General features: G+C 46.8%; 1 protein-coding gene across 1 annotated transcript in view; it reads right to left on the bottom strand.

The window, feature by feature from the left end:
- Positions 1-526: 526 nt before the first annotated feature.
- The window catches only part of LOC135908188 (E3 ubiquitin-protein ligase RNF10), a 60,726-nt gene continuing 44,034 nt past the window's right edge, over positions 527-17,218 (bottom strand). Inside the window, exons 10-15 of the mRNA XM_065439938.1 lie at positions 15,514-15,631; positions 13,431-13,532; positions 9,937-10,074; positions 7,913-8,034; positions 2,193-2,424; positions 527-990 (exon numbers count right to left, since the gene is read on the bottom strand). Of these exons, the coding sequence (XP_065296010.1) occupies positions 902-990; positions 2,193-2,424; positions 7,913-8,034; positions 9,937-10,074; positions 13,431-13,532; positions 15,514-15,631 (801 nt within the window). The 3' untranslated portion in view covers positions 527-901. The remainder of the gene's footprint in view (positions 991-2,192; positions 2,425-7,912; positions 8,035-9,936; positions 10,075-13,430; positions 13,533-15,513; positions 15,632-17,218) is intronic.

Genomic DNA, 17,218 nt, shown 5'->3' with positions numbered 1-17,218 from the left:
TTTAAATTCATTATCAGTTTATTCATGCGAAGCGAGTATGGCTGCCCAGCAATCAATGTAAATTCTGTTAGCTACGTGAAAAAAATCTGCGTACCCCCACTTTAACATTAAATTTTTTAAAAATTTTGCTGTGGGTTAGATGCACAAAAATACGGTACGCTTCCATGCGTTGACTATTAGTCAATTTTAACCAAACTGAAATTTCATTCTTGGGTTGTATACGTAAAAACCATGGTCCGATTACAAAGCACACCGTAGTGGGGGACTCCAGATTCATTTTCACCACCAGGGGTATTTGCACTTCACCCCCATCGAAATGCAGCTGCTGCAGGAAGGATCAAATCCGTGACCAGGGGCTCAGAAAACAATAGCATAGCCACTAACTACGCAGCAGGTTAATTTTCAATAATGCTTCACAGATTGGCATGATACACAAGGAAATTCAGCTTTGAATTCATTGTGAGATCTGCGCCCCTAATCAGAAAAATAGAATGACAACAGTTTCAAACTTGCAACTGACACAAAGGAGGGTTCAAACAAGCACACTTTATTTACTCATGACATAGCTTCTCCATGCAGGCATCTTGCAGGGTCAACAGTCTGCCAATGCTGCCCACGATCTGCATTCGCTAAAGAGCAAATGAATAACATCAAAACAAACACAGAACAATTTCTGTTTCTATCAACCTCACTGAAGGTCCTTGCCTCGAAAGAGTTTTGCCTTTTGGGAAACCCACAGACAGAAGCGTCATTACCGTCAAAGGAACTTGAAAAATTAAAACAATAAATTTGCCCCTAATAACCTGGCGCACAATTGATCAATCCAAGGACCTTTTCTCGCTCGCTCTTTTTCTTTTTGGCTTGGAAGGAAATGCCGCAAACCAGCAGTCTGTCGTAGACACTATTTGCTACGATTCATGGATGTTGCAAACAGCAGGGTCATGTTCTTTTTCTTGTTCTTCTTAGATCCAAGTTTGCCCTTCTGTCCATCTGGAACAAACAGAACTTGTTACAAAACTTACCCCCAACTTGCACTGTAGAGGAACTAAAAAAAAATAGCAGGACCCTTAAGCTTCCCCTTTATGAGTGGAACGTGAGAGCACTGTCAGGCCTCATTGACGCTGGCACCAACACCGGACATTCTGCAACATGGGGCCTAATAGAAAACAATGGTAGGCGAATCCAGCCGGCAGGAGTTCGGGACAGAGCAACGGCTAATGCCCCCGTAAGGCAGAGGCTGCACGCAGAGACTCATCAATGGTTCATACCCCTCCATAAGCAACGAAAAAAGGGGTTAGCATTTGAATTTCCGCGTAACACAATTACGTTTTCTCACATATAGAAATTATCTTCTCGTACATTCAAATTACAATGCGACGCTATGATGCCTGTAGGTTGTGTTGCAAGTCAAACTTCACAAATTTTCTTACGCATCTACTTTCACAAATTCATTTAGTTCAGTGCAAATTTAACTAGGTCATACAACTTTTACCACAGGAATATTTGGCAATTGATTGAAGAAAGCTAAAGTAATTCCTACACTAAAAAAAGGTGGCCCTACATTGCTAGAGAATTATAGACCGATTTCTGTACTCCCGTTTCTCAGCAAGAAAGTCGAAAAATTAATTGAAATTCGTATTTCGGGCTACTACGCTAGATTTAAAGGGGTTGGGACACGAAATTTTGAGGCTATAGAAAGTATGTTGTAGGCTGCTTCCCTATGCGAGGACACCCACAATGAGATATTGGACGCTGCAAACATTTCAAAATAATTTTAATACAGCTCCAAAAAGTCATTAAAAGCTCCTTCTCGTGGTCAAGACCCATCACTAGCACAGCGGTTATGACGTCACAGCGGAGGACCGAAAATATTGACGTCATAGCACACTAGCACAAAAACGTGACGTATGAGGAGTAGCGATGAAATGCCGATTACGGAGCCTGCTGAACCGAGCGACCCAGCATAGCCTCCACTATAACCGAGCTACAGGCATATAGAAATCCTTTCTTAATGCAAAGAAGGGGTAAGGCGTGCAGACACGGGCATAGGAGGAGAGAAGTGGAGATGTTGTCAACTTCTTTCCTTTTGTGTCCGCGTCTGAACGCAATTGCCCCTTAATTTGCATTATGAATCCTAACCAACTAGCTTGGCTTCCTGTCATTCTAAAGATCATTTCTCTATGCTAACTCACCAGATGACTGGGCGTTTTCAGCGTGCGCAGCAGCCGATGCTGCGGCAGCAGCGTTCAGAGCCTCCTCCAGGGCCAGGCTGAACGAGTGACGGAACAGCGGCACGGGGCAGCCTTCCTCGTCGTCATCCGCGTCGGAGCTGGCTGCTGCCGCTGTTCTAGCCATGGGGAGATCTTTGGCAGGCAATCCCTTGCGAAAGCCGACTGCCGCACCCGCACTGCGTGTCTGCACCATCTGCATCGATAGCATTGTGCAAGGCTTAGTCGGTTTGGCATTTCGTAGGAAAGAAGCACAAATTCTGCATGTGGGACGGAACATTGAGAGGACGGATACCGCGAGATGTTCACATTTGATCTGGCCATAATGGCCATACTAAATATGTGACTCTACCCTCCCAGAAAACAGCGAAAAGCTTCTTATAAAGCCATGTACTGCCCCAAAGCCAGCACAAGAAACTACATTTACCACTTCACATGTGCTGGTTTCAGTGGTCTGCAAGCTTGATGAATACAAAAAATTGTGTGATAACATAGTCTTTCCATAGTCAAATGAGCTTACACAATGTTAAAGTCAAAAACACGAATGGAATATTTATTGAAAGGCCTAAATTAATTATTGTCATACAACAACACTTCGCTCTACAGCATGCCAGTGCTCTATGCAAGGTCCTTTGAAGGCTTGTGCAGTTTTGAAAGTCTGGCCTCGGTAGCACTACTATCTAGATGCTCCCTTTGCAACATCCAAAGCTTTTGCGACGAGCAGCTTGAATTTCCAATCCGCTGTGCACTGTGACGCCATGCACTCCTTCAAACACATTCGCTGCACTTCTCGCGTCCTCAGCCGACTCACCCACTGAATACTGAATGGTATGCCGTATCAACGCAGTCTAGAATGCCGCTGGACGCGCCGGCTGATGACCCGACAACATCAACCTGTAGCTAGACCAGGTACAATCAAAGGCGTCAGTAGAGTGCCACTTCGGATGCGACAGGTGGTTCTGGTCATTCGGGCAGCGCGCCATCATCTGCAGTCTTTAGCCTCTCATTCCATTGACGCTTTCATCAACAGAAAGCAGCTTCAAAACCGCAGAAAGAAAACAGCTTCAAAACAAGCCCAAGATGGTGGCGATCGGCTGGCAGCTGCAGCCGCGGTACACACGGGAAGTTTGAACAAATTTTGCCTGGCACAGGGCGTTTCGCAGCTCCTGTGGAGCTTTGAAAGTCGATTTTTTCCTATTTACCGATCGAAATCAGTGTTAATAATTTGAGGGCAGTTGGTTGAAGGCACAAACGTTCCTAAAATGCATTTTTCTCAAAATAAATTTTAGGACATTTTTTATCATTCTAGAAACCACGTCCCCCCTCAACTGTTTAACTCTGCTTGCTGCGCGCTCCGATCGCGTGTCGTTAACAGGCTGCGGCTGTCAGCGTTCAAGAATGGCACTACTATAACAACTGCAAAGAGGAGTCGCGGGCGGCAAGTAGCATATGAGCTCCGCCGAGGCATCGTGTTGGTGGCCCCAAAAGGCACTTTTTAAAAAATGCTGGAAGATTGCCGTGGCAGTACCTCAGCTTGAAAAATCCAGAAGAAACGCTGGGACGAGATCGGCCACGACCATCTCGCCCCCCACATACTTTTCACTGGATCGAGAAAACGTCATGTCCATCAGCCTTGCGTGCTTTACGCGACGCTCGCCGACATCATGCTCCATGGCATCCAGATGTTCCCCATAGTGCAGCGGAAAGTCCGTTGCGAAAACAAGCCCCAGGGGGACTGAATCATCTACAGGGCCTCCCACGGGGACAATGTTGAGGCAGCCTGCCCTACCGCATCAACACTGCCATTGTGGCCATCACTGTCACTATCTGATGCAAGCACGTTCACAACGATTGGCTCGCGGCTTAGGAGCACGTAGTTTCCAAATCTATAGCATTGCGCTTTCTTTTCGCCGACAACGTCATGCATTGCCAATGATTGCGTGCGGATCCACCATATTCCGTTTCAGCGGCAAGTCAAACAAGGCTGAGAAGCCACAGGGCCAGGAATGACCTCGATGCAACGAAGACGAGCACGAGCGATTGAAGGGGGGACACGGCTCTTTGCGGCGAAAAAATCGCGAAAAAATCGATTTTTTTGAAAATGAGATTTTCGATATCTACAGCCAATATTCCTTTAATTCACTAAGTTTCGAATCTCAGGGAAGAGTATTTCGTCCGCAATATCAATTTATAACATCACTGTGAGCTGCATTCCGCGCAAAAACAGCCCTTTTTATCGCGGCGCGTAGCTCTTTTTCTATGCGCGCGATCGCAGCCATCTTGGTATCGTCGGAAAGAGGAGCCTTCCTTCTTTAATTTCCCGCCAAAAGTGACTCCGTCGGTTCGCCAGTGACGTTGAAATCCGGGGAGAAAGAGAAGTCTGAACGCGCGATCCGATTCGTTGACTAGCGCACGTGACCAAAAACGCGTGCTGTGGTTGGCTGCGCGAGGTTCTCGTCGTCTGCTCCACTCCGCAGGCGACGCAACGGTGCGCCTCGTTGTTCTCAGTCGTACGTTTGTGACAAGTGCGGAACTATGTCCAATCCACCGGGGAAGTTCGCCACGAGGAACAAGTTCGGCAAAAAGAAGAAGCGAACAACTTATAACTTTCAGAAGCGCTCTGTTCCTTCGGAAAACATCGAGAATAGCCCACCGCCAACCGCGAATGTTGCCCAAGCCGCGGACGACGCCGAAGTAGGCCTAACCAGCTCACCAACGAGTGAAGTTGTTACGGACAGCGGCCGCGTTCGGCATGACACTGCAATGTTGCAACATGCGGATTTGCTGCAGAGGGATATGAATGCCAAAAGAAAACTTGAAGTCCTTGCTTCAACGCCAGCAACAAAACGGAAGTTGGATTCCCTCACTCACGCCGACGACGTTGCGGCCGCACCAGTTGACGTGGAGGTAGGCTTCGCTATCGTTTGTTTGGACGCCGTGAACGAACTGATGTCGTTTGTGAAGTGCAAGGTGTGCGGCGGTAGCGTCACAGTAGGCAAGCGCGAACGAGAATATGGCCTTGCCATAGAGATTGTTATCGCGTGTGCGTGTTGCGGTGATATCGCGTCGGCGTGGAGCTCGCCCCGCGTGAACGGTAACCAGAAGTGCAACCCGTTTGTTGTGAACGTTCTTGCCGCGCGCGCGATGCAAGCCAACGGCAATCGGCGAACGGCGCTGAACGATATTTTTGCCACAATGAACATCTCCCACCGTGGTCTTCATACGAAAACGTGGCAGCGGTATGTGAAAAGGAAGTTGGCACCCGCGGCGGCACTTGCTGCCGAGAAGCAGACGGCACTGTGCGCGCAATCGCTTCGGCAACTGTACAACGAATTGGAGCTTGGAAATCCGGGAAATATTGCCGTGTCATACGACGGTTCCTGGATGACGCGCGGCCACTCGTCTCACATTGGCGTAGGCGCCGTCATAGAGCTGTTTACGGGGCTAGTGATCGACTATGTGGTGCTCAGCAACTTCTGCGCTGGTTGTGAGCGTGGGCCAAAGGATAATGACCCGAGTTATAAAGCTTGGAAGGAGAGCCATGCCTGTCAGAAAAACACCTCCAAGAAGGCTGGCGAAATGGAAGTTGAAGCTGCCCTCATCCTTTTCCAAAGGTCACTGCAACGGCATAACCTGAGGTACACCACCCTACTCTCAGATGGTGACAGTCGCGCTTTCCTTGCGCTGCAGGAAGCCAGAGTGTATGGATACATTTCAGTGGAAAAGGAAGATTGTACAAACCACGTACAGAAACGTATGGGCACAAGCTTGCGAAACCTTATTGCAAAGCATAAGGGACCTGGATTGCAGAGCCTTGGTGGTAAAGGCAAACTAACTAACGACTTAGTCACGAAGCTGACACGATATTATGGCTGGGCCCTGAAGACTCACAAGGGTGATGTGCAAGGAATGAAAAGGGCTGTGATGGCAACTTATCACCACACAACATCAAATGACTTGATATCGGACCACAGCTACTGTCCACCAGGACCAAGCTCGTGGTGCCGGCAAAATGCAGCAAGCGATAAGGGTGAGGCAGCCCCTAAGCACCGCTACAATTTGCCTCCTCATGTCTGTGAAGCCCTGTTGCCCATTTATGAGCGCCTGTCTGATGAAAAGCTCCTTGAGCGGTGCCTACGGGGCAGTACTCAGAACAGCAATGAGTCTCTGCACTCCCTGATATGGGCACTGGCTCCAAAGGAACAGCATGCTTCACTGTTCACCGTGCAAGCCGCAGTAGCTGAGGCAGTTATGAAATTCAATGCTGGCTGTGAGACGACCTCTGCAGCAATATTGAAAGAGCTGCACCTCAACCCTGGTATACCCAGCATGAAACGCATGGTGGAGAAGGACCGCCGTCGAGCAGTTGCATCTGCAAAAAAGCGCAAGACCACTACGGACATGCAGAATTCTTTCAGGAAACGCCATTTGGGTGGCCGTGGTCAAAGTGACTACATTCCTGGTGGCTTTTAGCTACTTTCACTGTGAAACAGTGCACAATTTTTTCTGCACTTTTGATTAAAAGTGACATCACTTCTTTTTTCTCGTTTTCTAAAAACACTGATTTTTGACTTCTTGCTGATTTGCAGCAACCATATCTCTGCCTTCGAGGCAGGTAGAGGCATAATTTTTGTTGTGGCTCGTAGCTGAGTGTACAAAGCACACAGGTGTAGGAACAGATTATGGAATTTATGCTTCAAAATTTTTCAGTTCTGCTTTAGATCAGACAATAGGGCAACCACAATTGGAACAGTGAAGATTGAATTGCCATAAAATTACTAATATTTAATATATCAAAAAAGTATTCCTACAATTGTGTTTCTTATGTTTTCTAGTACCTATGCGTGTGCCAATATGAATTTTTGTAGCGCAGTTTTTTTTCTATTGTTTCCGCAAACGATGGACAATGAATTTCATTTATCTTCAGAACTAAATGGCCTACTGGAAAAATAATTACATATTTGAAATCAGCACAAAAACCTTAACAAGACTGGAAAGTTTCATTAATATTGATGGAAAAAGATGATGAACATTAATTTAATAGCAGTGTCCCCCCTTAATCGGCTAGCAGAATTGCGCAGAACGAGGGCCCAGCGAGCGATCTGGGAGCAGCGCCGGCAGTGTTGTCAGTGCAGTTGGTGCAGACCAGTCGTGTTTTGTAGGATGGTGCGGCACAGAGCTATGGGTGCAACCCATTTGTGTTTGGAGGAACGGAAGGGCAACGAGAGAGATGCGCACGAGGCCAGCGATGCAGAGGAGCGTGCGGCAGCAGCTGGGGCGGCAGGCAAATGTGAAGCGGCTTGCGTTCCACCCTCCTTGTTTTCAAGGATTTCGCATTCCATTACCTTTCGGCACGGACAACCAGCAGCCAGACTTCATATTCATAACCGATAATGCGGCATGGGGGCATTGTAGTAAGTGCGTTATTTCCCCATAGAAAACACACAAACACTGACGGCGCACCAGCTTGCCATTGTTATAACCGATATTGCTAAGACTGGTATCGATACAAGTGGGTTTGACCGTATGCCAATTCCAGCAATGAGGACAGTGGAGATGCATACATTAATGGAGTTGTGTACATTAATGTCAAGGAATTACATCCATAATTATTCCTACTTCTTTGCAGACAGTAGACAAGCTTTTCATCTGTTCTCCTGAGGGGCACAAGAACACCAACCAACCTGAGCAAAGGACACCCGGTTCACAGAGCTGCCAGCAGGGGTCGCCGACCTGTCTTCCTCTGCTGGGCTGCTGGCACTGCTGAGCATCAACTGCTGCTGCTGCTGCTCATCAGGATCACTCACTGCAGCCACAATTGCAGAAATTAGTTGGCTACAGAAAAATGCCAACGAAACCCTTCAGCACACTACTACTGGAATTTACAAGGACAGTATACAGCAGCCAGAGGCCGTAATTCGGAACAATTCAGTTCATTCTGCGCTCTTATTTGTTGTGCCACGTGGCCAATGATTACGATAATGGCACTGGGGCTGTGTCTGAGACAATGACAAAGGGTGAACAGACGAAACAAACTGTCACAAAGTATGGCCCCAGGAAACCACGCAATACACACTGCTATCACCACAGATAGCAGCTACAACTGGTACAAGCAAAATGCACTGTATTTGCCTGAGTTACTTGCAGCTGACACCTTTATTAGAAATCTTAAAAGCCATTCTCACGCCGCGCAGTCATGTACTGTAAGGCATGCACTCAGCTGTTAGCATTTTATTCTGCACAAGCCATAACAAGTTAGATTTATGGCTACCTTCAGACACTACTATGACTCTACACAGCCTATATAACCACAAATGAGCCACTAGAAAGACGCACGAGCATTCTGTAAAAGACACACACGAGCATTCTGTAAATGTACTTTGGCAAGCCTTCCAAGTTCTAGAGCTCCCATGCATGAGGCTGCAAGCCTTACATGAAGATGTGCCTTGCACAAATAAATACTGAATTCATAGAATAACTGCACTCCCACAATGTTGACAAAAGTAGCCCTTCGTTGATATGATCCTGTTTCATACTATTTAACAGCAACATTTGCAATCAAGAACACAGAAAATGACCCAACACAGTAACATTTCTTTTTCACCGGTTAGTATGTTCCCGGAAAGCAAAATCTTTTGGCACCAACGTTCAGCAACATCACTAAATTGCGACCGTGTGAAACGTTTTCCAGCCGCTAGATCCCACGTGAACAAGGAAGGTCTCATGTGATCAAACACAGAAGTCGCTCGCTGCAGCAGCTTCCCCACAGTACTCGCCATCCCGAGTCACATGAAAATGTCGGTGCGTGCTCAGCTTCCTATTCCGGTACCAGCAAATCTGGCAGGTCCATTACAAAGCGCATTCACAGCTTTCCTGCCAATTTTGTTGCAACAAGCATCTTCATTTATCTGTCGGGCAGCTTGTGTAGCACTGTGCCGACGGAAGTGTACTGCATGCTTTTATAGGCAATAACCTGAAAGCTGCAGGCTGTCTCTGCTGCAGGCAGCGTGAAGTGAGAGCCAGGTTTTGCTCTGGCGGCATTGTAGTCATCTTCCCCTCACCGTCTTAAAACACTATGCAATAGGAAAATGACAAACCGAATCTCAGAACGCTCAAGCTCTACCAGCTCAATGCTCGTTCGCATCTCGTGCTGCAATAATTCTCGTCAAGTGGGCACATCAAAACTTCGCGCCAGAATGGCCCGCCCAAAGATGCTGCTGACCCAGGCCAAATTCAAGAAATCATGGGGTTTTACGTGCCAAAACCACTTTCAGATTATGAGGTAGTGGAGGACTCCGGAGCATGACGTCTGAGCATGACGATTCACAGCGGCACCGTTTGATCGCATCAATGGCACATGCTGGTGGCAGTACACCATGGACTTTCCACTTTCATACTTCAATCCCTCCCGAGTTCATCAACTGCATAAAGGCAGCAGAACCGCACACAACAAGCACAAAAGCTTACACTGTCTGCTTTCAGGAGTTCAAATAGCGATAATGATAATGTTTTACTGAAGCTTAGTTTGCATAAAGGGAGCAAGTGAGCCAAATCCTACAGCGGGCTTTTAGGGTGTGGAAAAATTTTCACTCAGTAAGGCAAACACAAAAGCATAGATGCAGCGAGAGTCGAGATTAACACGCGCCAGGAGCTGACCGTCTTCACAATGTGAAGAAGACATTGAGCACACAGCCCGTAGCACACCCACCAGTTGGTATGGAAGCCTCCGAGCCTGCCGACGATGAGTACAGGGGTGGAGAAGAGGGCACAGCCGGTGATGGCCCACTAACTGGCTCGCAAGTCGGGAAGTGGCGCACACTGTCCAGCTGGTAGCGGGCACTGCCACCTGCGCAAACAACAGCATAAGCAACAATCCGGTGCTACAATGAAAAAAATTAAAGCATTCAACATGAAGGAGACAAGACGGGCACTGTTCATGTTACGTGTTTGTTTTCCCCCCGGCACTGTATGTCAAGGCTACTCAAGCCAACCAGCCAAGTTTTCTGCCTTAACTTGTGCTCCACATTTGTAAACCATTAACGGGACCTCACTACATTCCTTCAACACTGCAAATTTTTAAACGACCGATAGAGGAAGCAGACGACAGGCATCTATCTTACTAGTACTATGTGTCAGTTCTAAGTGTCCAAGCAACAAGACCATCGTCTTTATATGCAACATCTGGTCCTGGTCACTTTTTGGTCACTTTGGTCCCAGTATGCCAATAAGAGAAGCTTTTGCTCAGGGTCCAATGTTTTCAACATGCGAAACTTGTCTTTGTCGGGACTCTTCTTCAGTTAACGCTGGCTCCAGGCTAGAGTATCCCACATTTTCTCATAGTTAATTTGTCTGCCACGCTTGCCGTGTTAGAATTTCATAATATTGCAGGCATACTGTACAGTAAAACCTCGTTAAACCGCACCCGCTTAAACAGTAGTTTCATTTTAAAAGTAGTAAAGTCAAATCCCCGACTCAGCGACAAACGGACCCCAGAGATAGCATGGGACAAGGACGAGCCGACCACTGAACATAATGTGTTTTGCACCCGTGTAAGCCGTACCAGCTTATTGCGTATGCATCGGTTAAAACGTAGCGTTTAAACTTTTCGTCGCGCAAACACGGTGGTGCGTCGTCTCTATCGGGCGGCCCAGCAAAACAACAAGCCTCAGAGATCGGAACAGTGGCCTCCAAGCACCCTGTGCATTTGCGCGTGAAGCCACATCAACATCAACATCATTTCGACGCCATGCCAGAGAGCGTTATGGCGTCGTGCAAGCGAGGACTGGCGTCGTTCCGAAGCTCGGATAAAAAAGACGCCGGGTGCTCAGGATAGAAGAAAAATTATACATCGTCCGTGCTATCTAACGTGACACGAAGAAGTCGGCGCTGGCACGCTACAGGGATCTGCAGTTGACTACGGTGTGTGGCATTTGGGATGCGAAGAAGTTGCTCAGCAGCGCTGCTGCGACTGCGAAGACATGTTGGCTACGAGGTTCGACTTTTCGCCATCATTGCCTCTGTTGTTGCCGAAGAGCTGACTAGCAACAGTGATGAGGACGACACGGAAAGCAGCAGCACGGGTGATTCAGGCCCCCCATTGGCATAAGCTGCGCGTTACGTCAGCCTCATGAATGCAATGCATGCAAGGGATTGTGCAATTGTGAATGCAATTGTGCAAGGGACCTTCCCCTCTTTAGCACTGACACGAAATTTGACACAGAAACTTTATAGTGAGGCTCTGCTCCAATTTGAGGACTCCTACCAGCTGCATTTCTTTGAATGTAGAAGACCTTCGTTTCGGTTATCTTGAATGGCAAGCTGGATGCCGACTTCATCACCGCCATGCAGTAGGCCTTCCAGTCGTATGCATGCCAATGTTTTCCAAGCTCTAACACAGTGCCGTGATTTGAAAAAATCCTTTGGTAGCTTTGTGGATTCAGGATTTCTTCGTGTCGTCTGACATCTTTTTCAATTCTGCCAAATACCCTGTCTGGGGGTAAAAAACTGTGTCCTGTGACAGAAAACATAAGGGAAACTACTGAGACACCTGCTGGAGCCTCATTCTGGAGCCACCAAAGAAGCATGCAAAGCACAGTACTGTTCTTGTTTTGTCCAGCACAGCCATCGGCTACTAACCCCACCTCTCTAATTCCTTCGAAGTTAGCGCTTCGAAGTGTATTATGTACCGCACTGGCTACTTGGTTGCTTCCTTTGGAGCTTTCATCTTCGCTCCATGTGTAGGAATGGATGGCTTCTTTGGGCATTGATCTATCTGCCTGGTTTTCCACCACGCAGAGGTGGTACTGATAGAGCTGGCGGCTGTTCCGGACCAGCCGGCTGTGGCGGCTGCTCCGGAACTTTGGGGAGCACTTGATTTTGTTGGCAATCAAATGAGAAAGTTTTCAAGTCTTCCCTCTTCTCACGCAGCAGGGAATAAAAAGCCTTATACTTCAACTTGTGTACACGTTGCTCTGTTATGACACGCTGTTTCTGTGAAACATCTCCACAAGTTTTCATCTCATACGCATTTTTCAGGCATACAGAGCAAACGTCTGTCCTCGGTGTTCTGAACGAAAGATTGAACTTCACTCGAAAAATGTGGTGAAAGAAGCCATACTTCACCCTCACATCTTCGGGTGCTTGCTGGTTATAAACCTGCCACAGGTTTCGGATGCTCTTCAGCTCACTTGGAAGGTATAACTTTTTTGTCTTCATCCGGGTGTAGTGTGACTCTCTTGCCCGAAATTGCTTAATGAAACCCACAACAGCTGATCGCTTTCGACCGTAGCGCTTGATCTTCTGGTCACCTCCACGACTGTTGGCTTTCACTTCACCTTTTTCATGCTTGTGCTTTATATAGCGAGTAACTGTGCTGTGACTAATATCAAGCACTGCGCAAAACATTTCGCGACAAGCACGAATCTCTTGGCCATTTTCTATCCGTACCTTGTAAACAGCAGCAAGGCTCCGACGAGGTTCCGCTTCTTTTTCTCTCCTATGTTTTACGGCTGATGGCGTGCAGTACATCAAAACGAACGCCTTTTGTTCCACGCTGCACAGTTCGTAAAACTTCTCCTTGAAACGTTTAGTGGATGCTTCTGTCACAAGCGCACACCTGAGAGTCTTTTTCGCGTGTTTACATTTTGGCAACGGCGCATTCTTGCTTTTACGGTGGTGATGCGGCTTCTTTTCACTTCGTCGTCGACGTCTAGGGATAGACCTTTCGCCGATCTCTTCATTGCCATCCGAATCCATGAACAACGATATCAGAAAAGCGAAGAACTCGCGAAAACACGAACGAAACACTCTGATCTGTCAGGCGGGAACCAACTCCTTGGCGGGAACTGACAAGGAGGCTGCCGTGGCTACATGACGTCACGCCAAAAGCGCTCTCCTATTGGGCAAATGGATTTGGCTCATTTTCATCCGTGCAACAGCTGGATCTGGCTCAATTTCGATACGAAATACGATCTGCGAACACGTTCGCCTAGCGTTATTTGACCCATTTCGTTGCAACGGTTTTTCTATGAGAAAGTTGCCTAGTTTTTCTTGTCATTACCGTTTTATCGGACCTAGTTTCGTTTTGTGGATTTGGCTCATTTAAAAAAAAAACTCCTCATTTAGTAGTGGCAGGATTTCGTTATTGCATGTTTTGACTGTATGCGCAATTAACTGCTTAGAAACCGAGAAGCAGCCACTTACCGTAGCCACGCCGACGCATCTCTTCCTTTGCACGCAGTCTGTCTTGACGCTTTTCATTGCGTGCTCTCCGGGATCGCTGACGGCGGCGTTTCTCCACATCCGCTGCGGGCATGAGATGGTATACAACATTTGTTATAAATCACCCAGAGCCTAATACATCCGCGCATCATGAATTGTTGCAAGCACAAAAACATGAAGTTCCCAGGATTAGATTGTCACTTTGTACCGACGGTGTAGAACCAGAAAAAGCATTGCAAAAATGTTCAGTTACTAGGTGAACCTGTGCCCAGAAAGGCAAGAAATGCTCAAAACGGCAGTGAACACAGCCACCGAATCTAAACTCGTGGCTCAAGTTATCTCGTATTTACATACGCATCACAGCAGATTCTAGAGCAATTGCTTGCACTCGCAGGAAGCGCCTCGTGTGAGAAAGCAGTAGCCCAATAACAGTGACCATTTGGCAAAGCAGTCACCAGCAAAAAGTAAAACGATGTGTGGTACCTGTGATGCTCAATTACCCCTCACTGTTTCATTGGACGGTGCTGGATGCTGTGGTGGTGGTGCGGAAACATTCTAATAATTGAGAGAGTAGAAAAAAAAGCTGGCTCTTCAGACGGCGACTGTATTTGTATTTTAATTTCACAAGCTGGACACTAAAGGAAAACTCTAAAATATAGGTGTTATTAGGACTATCGTAAACAAGCTCTAAAACTTCCCCACAATCGAAATTTTACCGGCACCTCCTGGCATTGCGTCTCTTGCCGTCGTCACATGAACGGCACCAGAGAGGGCGCCCAACCACACAAGAACCCTGCAGACCAACGCCAGACCAGCGTCACGTAATGTATTACCACATGATTTTAGCCTGAAACCTCCTAAAGCAACGTGTGCTGTCAATGAAGTGAGCCATAAGAAATACACTCACACCTCGATATAACAAAGTTGGTAAAATGGACAATTTGCTTTGTTATATCGAAATTTCGTTTTATTGATATTCAACCTTTTATGTAAATACATAATCAATGAACGATTTTTCTTGCACAGAAAGGGGCCGCAGAATTTTGCGAATTATAGGTAATCGAAAAAAGCTAATTTGAATGAGAAAACATTTCATTATGATGAATTTGAGAGTCGGCAACGAATGATACGATTTGATGTCACATACGGTGACTATATGTTCTCGGCAGTATGAATTAAGCAAAGCCAGCCAAGCTTCTGCAGGCACTCCACCCCCGTGTCTAATGGTGTTGCCCGCACTGGGACGAAGCTATCAGGAAAAGCGCCGGCAGAGGGGAACAAATGCTTCGTCTGGTCTTGCTCGAACACGTCACCGAAACTCGCAAGATTACGCAACCTGCAGTACTAAACAAACGGGAAGACAGCTTGCATGATAGCACGCGGTCTCGGCATACCCCCCCTTGCACACACTAGAGATTACCTCTAAAGTAAGGTGTGGCTGCGTGTGTGTGTACCCCCACTCCACTACAACTGCCCCCTCGTGCGCACTTGATCACGTTACTGCAAGCTCACTCCCCTCCCTCTACTTCCCTTTGCTCGCAAGGGGAGGTGGCATTCATGCCTGAAGGCACCCTCTTTGTTTCTCACCCTAACACACTATCACTTGCACCTAAAGCACGAAGTGCGAGAGGCGCGATAGGATCTAGTTGTACTTGGACTTTGTACGGAACATGGTGCGGCTTCACTTCGGGGGTCACTGCAGTTGCACTGCGGCGATTTGAGAGGCGATGAGAGGCGCGTTTCCAAGCAGCCGCTTGTAATTAAATCATTTGACAATGTGTGTCCACGGAAGTTTCTATTTGTTCTCACAGCATTCCTTTGCTGTGGAAGTGAAATTTCATTCTATTGAAATCGCATACAAACAAACTTTCTTATGTTGAGGGTCTAATTACGTGGTGTTCTGTGGACAAGAGGTTATGAAAATTTATATACTTCATTATAGCAAGAATTATGTTATATCGAAGTTTGTTAAATTGAGGTTTAACTGTGGTTGGAAGGTATGCCAGTCAAATGTACTGTACAACCACGGACAACCAGATAGTGAGAGAGATGGTAGGGCACGCACGAGCAAAGTGGTCCAGGGTGACCTGCTTGACAACAGGTGGCGCCAGTTGCACTTCCACCACCTGGATCTCGCACGTCAGTGGCAGGTGGCGCAAGTATCGCAGCCGCCTGCGAAGCTCCTGCAGCAACACAAGGCAGGCCCCAGTTCTAAACTCTTTCCACAACAGAGGAAAGTACGGCTTCACATTGGCAAGTTGCACAGTGGCCTGCATTTTCAACCAGTAAAGCAATGATCTTTATTCAACAGCTTGCCATCGTTCGGGCAATTGACGCAGAGCCTGTTGTTGAAGGCACAACTGGGTCTGTGTCCCAGAAGCTCTGCGTACAGTGCAAAATGCAATTCTGTAGATCTATCGAAATTATTTGAAGCTATTCACATGAGGATTTTGTACTCACTGCTCCTTGTTTTAACTCTAATTCTACAACAGAAATAAAGTTTTTGAAATCCGTATTGCTTAGTAAAGCCCTTTGGCTAACCCGGTTTGACAGACAGTGAAATCAGTCCCTGCACCAGCAGCAGCTTGCTTCTATACGATGGTAAAATGCACATATGATTTCCTTTTTTTTCTTCTAAACAAATCCACCTAACAAGGTTGCCAAGTGCTTTACTGCAAGATGTGAACCAACAAACGTGATCTTGCTGCAAAATTAGAGCAAAATTGAAGCAGCGGTCATTAAAAAGGTTATAAAAATGCAGGCATCTGGACATACCGTACTTACTGCACAATGTGCACAATGTTTGGGAGTGCATTTCTTATGCAAAGTAAAAATTCCTAGTGATTTTTTTTTCTGCAGCCATCTCCGACGCATAGGAGACACACAGTACGATTCACCGCCCGATACGGCACTACAGCATGGCAAAACACTTTGGATCCAGTTGCCGTTCCAGAGCATCGGAAGCTGAATCGTTCGTGCATCTCCTACTTTTGTAGCACGTCAGGCGCCCATTTCAGCTCTATGGCGAGGCGTGGCGCTTACATGGAGGCTGACAATTGCAGCTCATGTTTTCTGGCTGTGCATAATCTCCGGGATTATTTTTGTAGCAAAAAAGCAAGCGCTATTGTTCTCATAATGCATTTATTTCTTCACAGATGCTTCACTAATGTTCATCTATTTGTTGTCACGGTCACTTTCGCCACTGCTCAGGCTCAATTCGGCAGCACACATGTGGATACTGATGTCCTTCGTGTCATTAATGGCACTAGATATCCAGGCGAGTTTAAAAAACTATTCACAACAATGCTCGAAGACACTGCCCGCCACACACTCAGAATTCAAAGCCGACAAGCTTTTTTTTTATCTTTGGGCTGGCAAGTTAGAGGTATGGCCCCGACTGACATAGAGTGCAGTTCACTTATAATGATATGACATATAATATGTTGGTTATAACAATGGGTTGACTTAAGGATATCAACTCATGCATTAGGGCTACGAGAAGAAAAAAGAAACTATCTACTTGCATAATGATTGCACTTTTATTTTAGTTGACACAAATTTAAGGGCTGCTATCATTACAACCAGTACTTGTTCTGCAAAACAAATAATTTTTCAACCCACATTTGCTGTGGGATGACAACAGGTCAATAAACAGGTGGCTACCATTGTAACAGTGCAGGACATCAAAACAAAAAATGACAGCCGATGGAGCAAGCAGAACGCGATTTTTTTTCTTCTCGTGAGTACGTTACGTGCATTCAAACAGTTTC

Source organism: Dermacentor albipictus, chromosome 2, assembly GCF_038994185.2.
Source record: "Dermacentor albipictus isolate Rhodes 1998 colony chromosome 2, USDA_Dalb.pri_finalv2, whole genome shotgun sequence".
NCBI classification, from domain to species: domain Eukaryota; kingdom Metazoa; phylum Arthropoda; class Arachnida; order Ixodida; family Ixodidae; genus Dermacentor; species Dermacentor albipictus.
The sequence above is the reverse complement of the archived record's forward strand: the minus strand, read 5'-3'. Positions and strand labels throughout refer to the sequence as shown.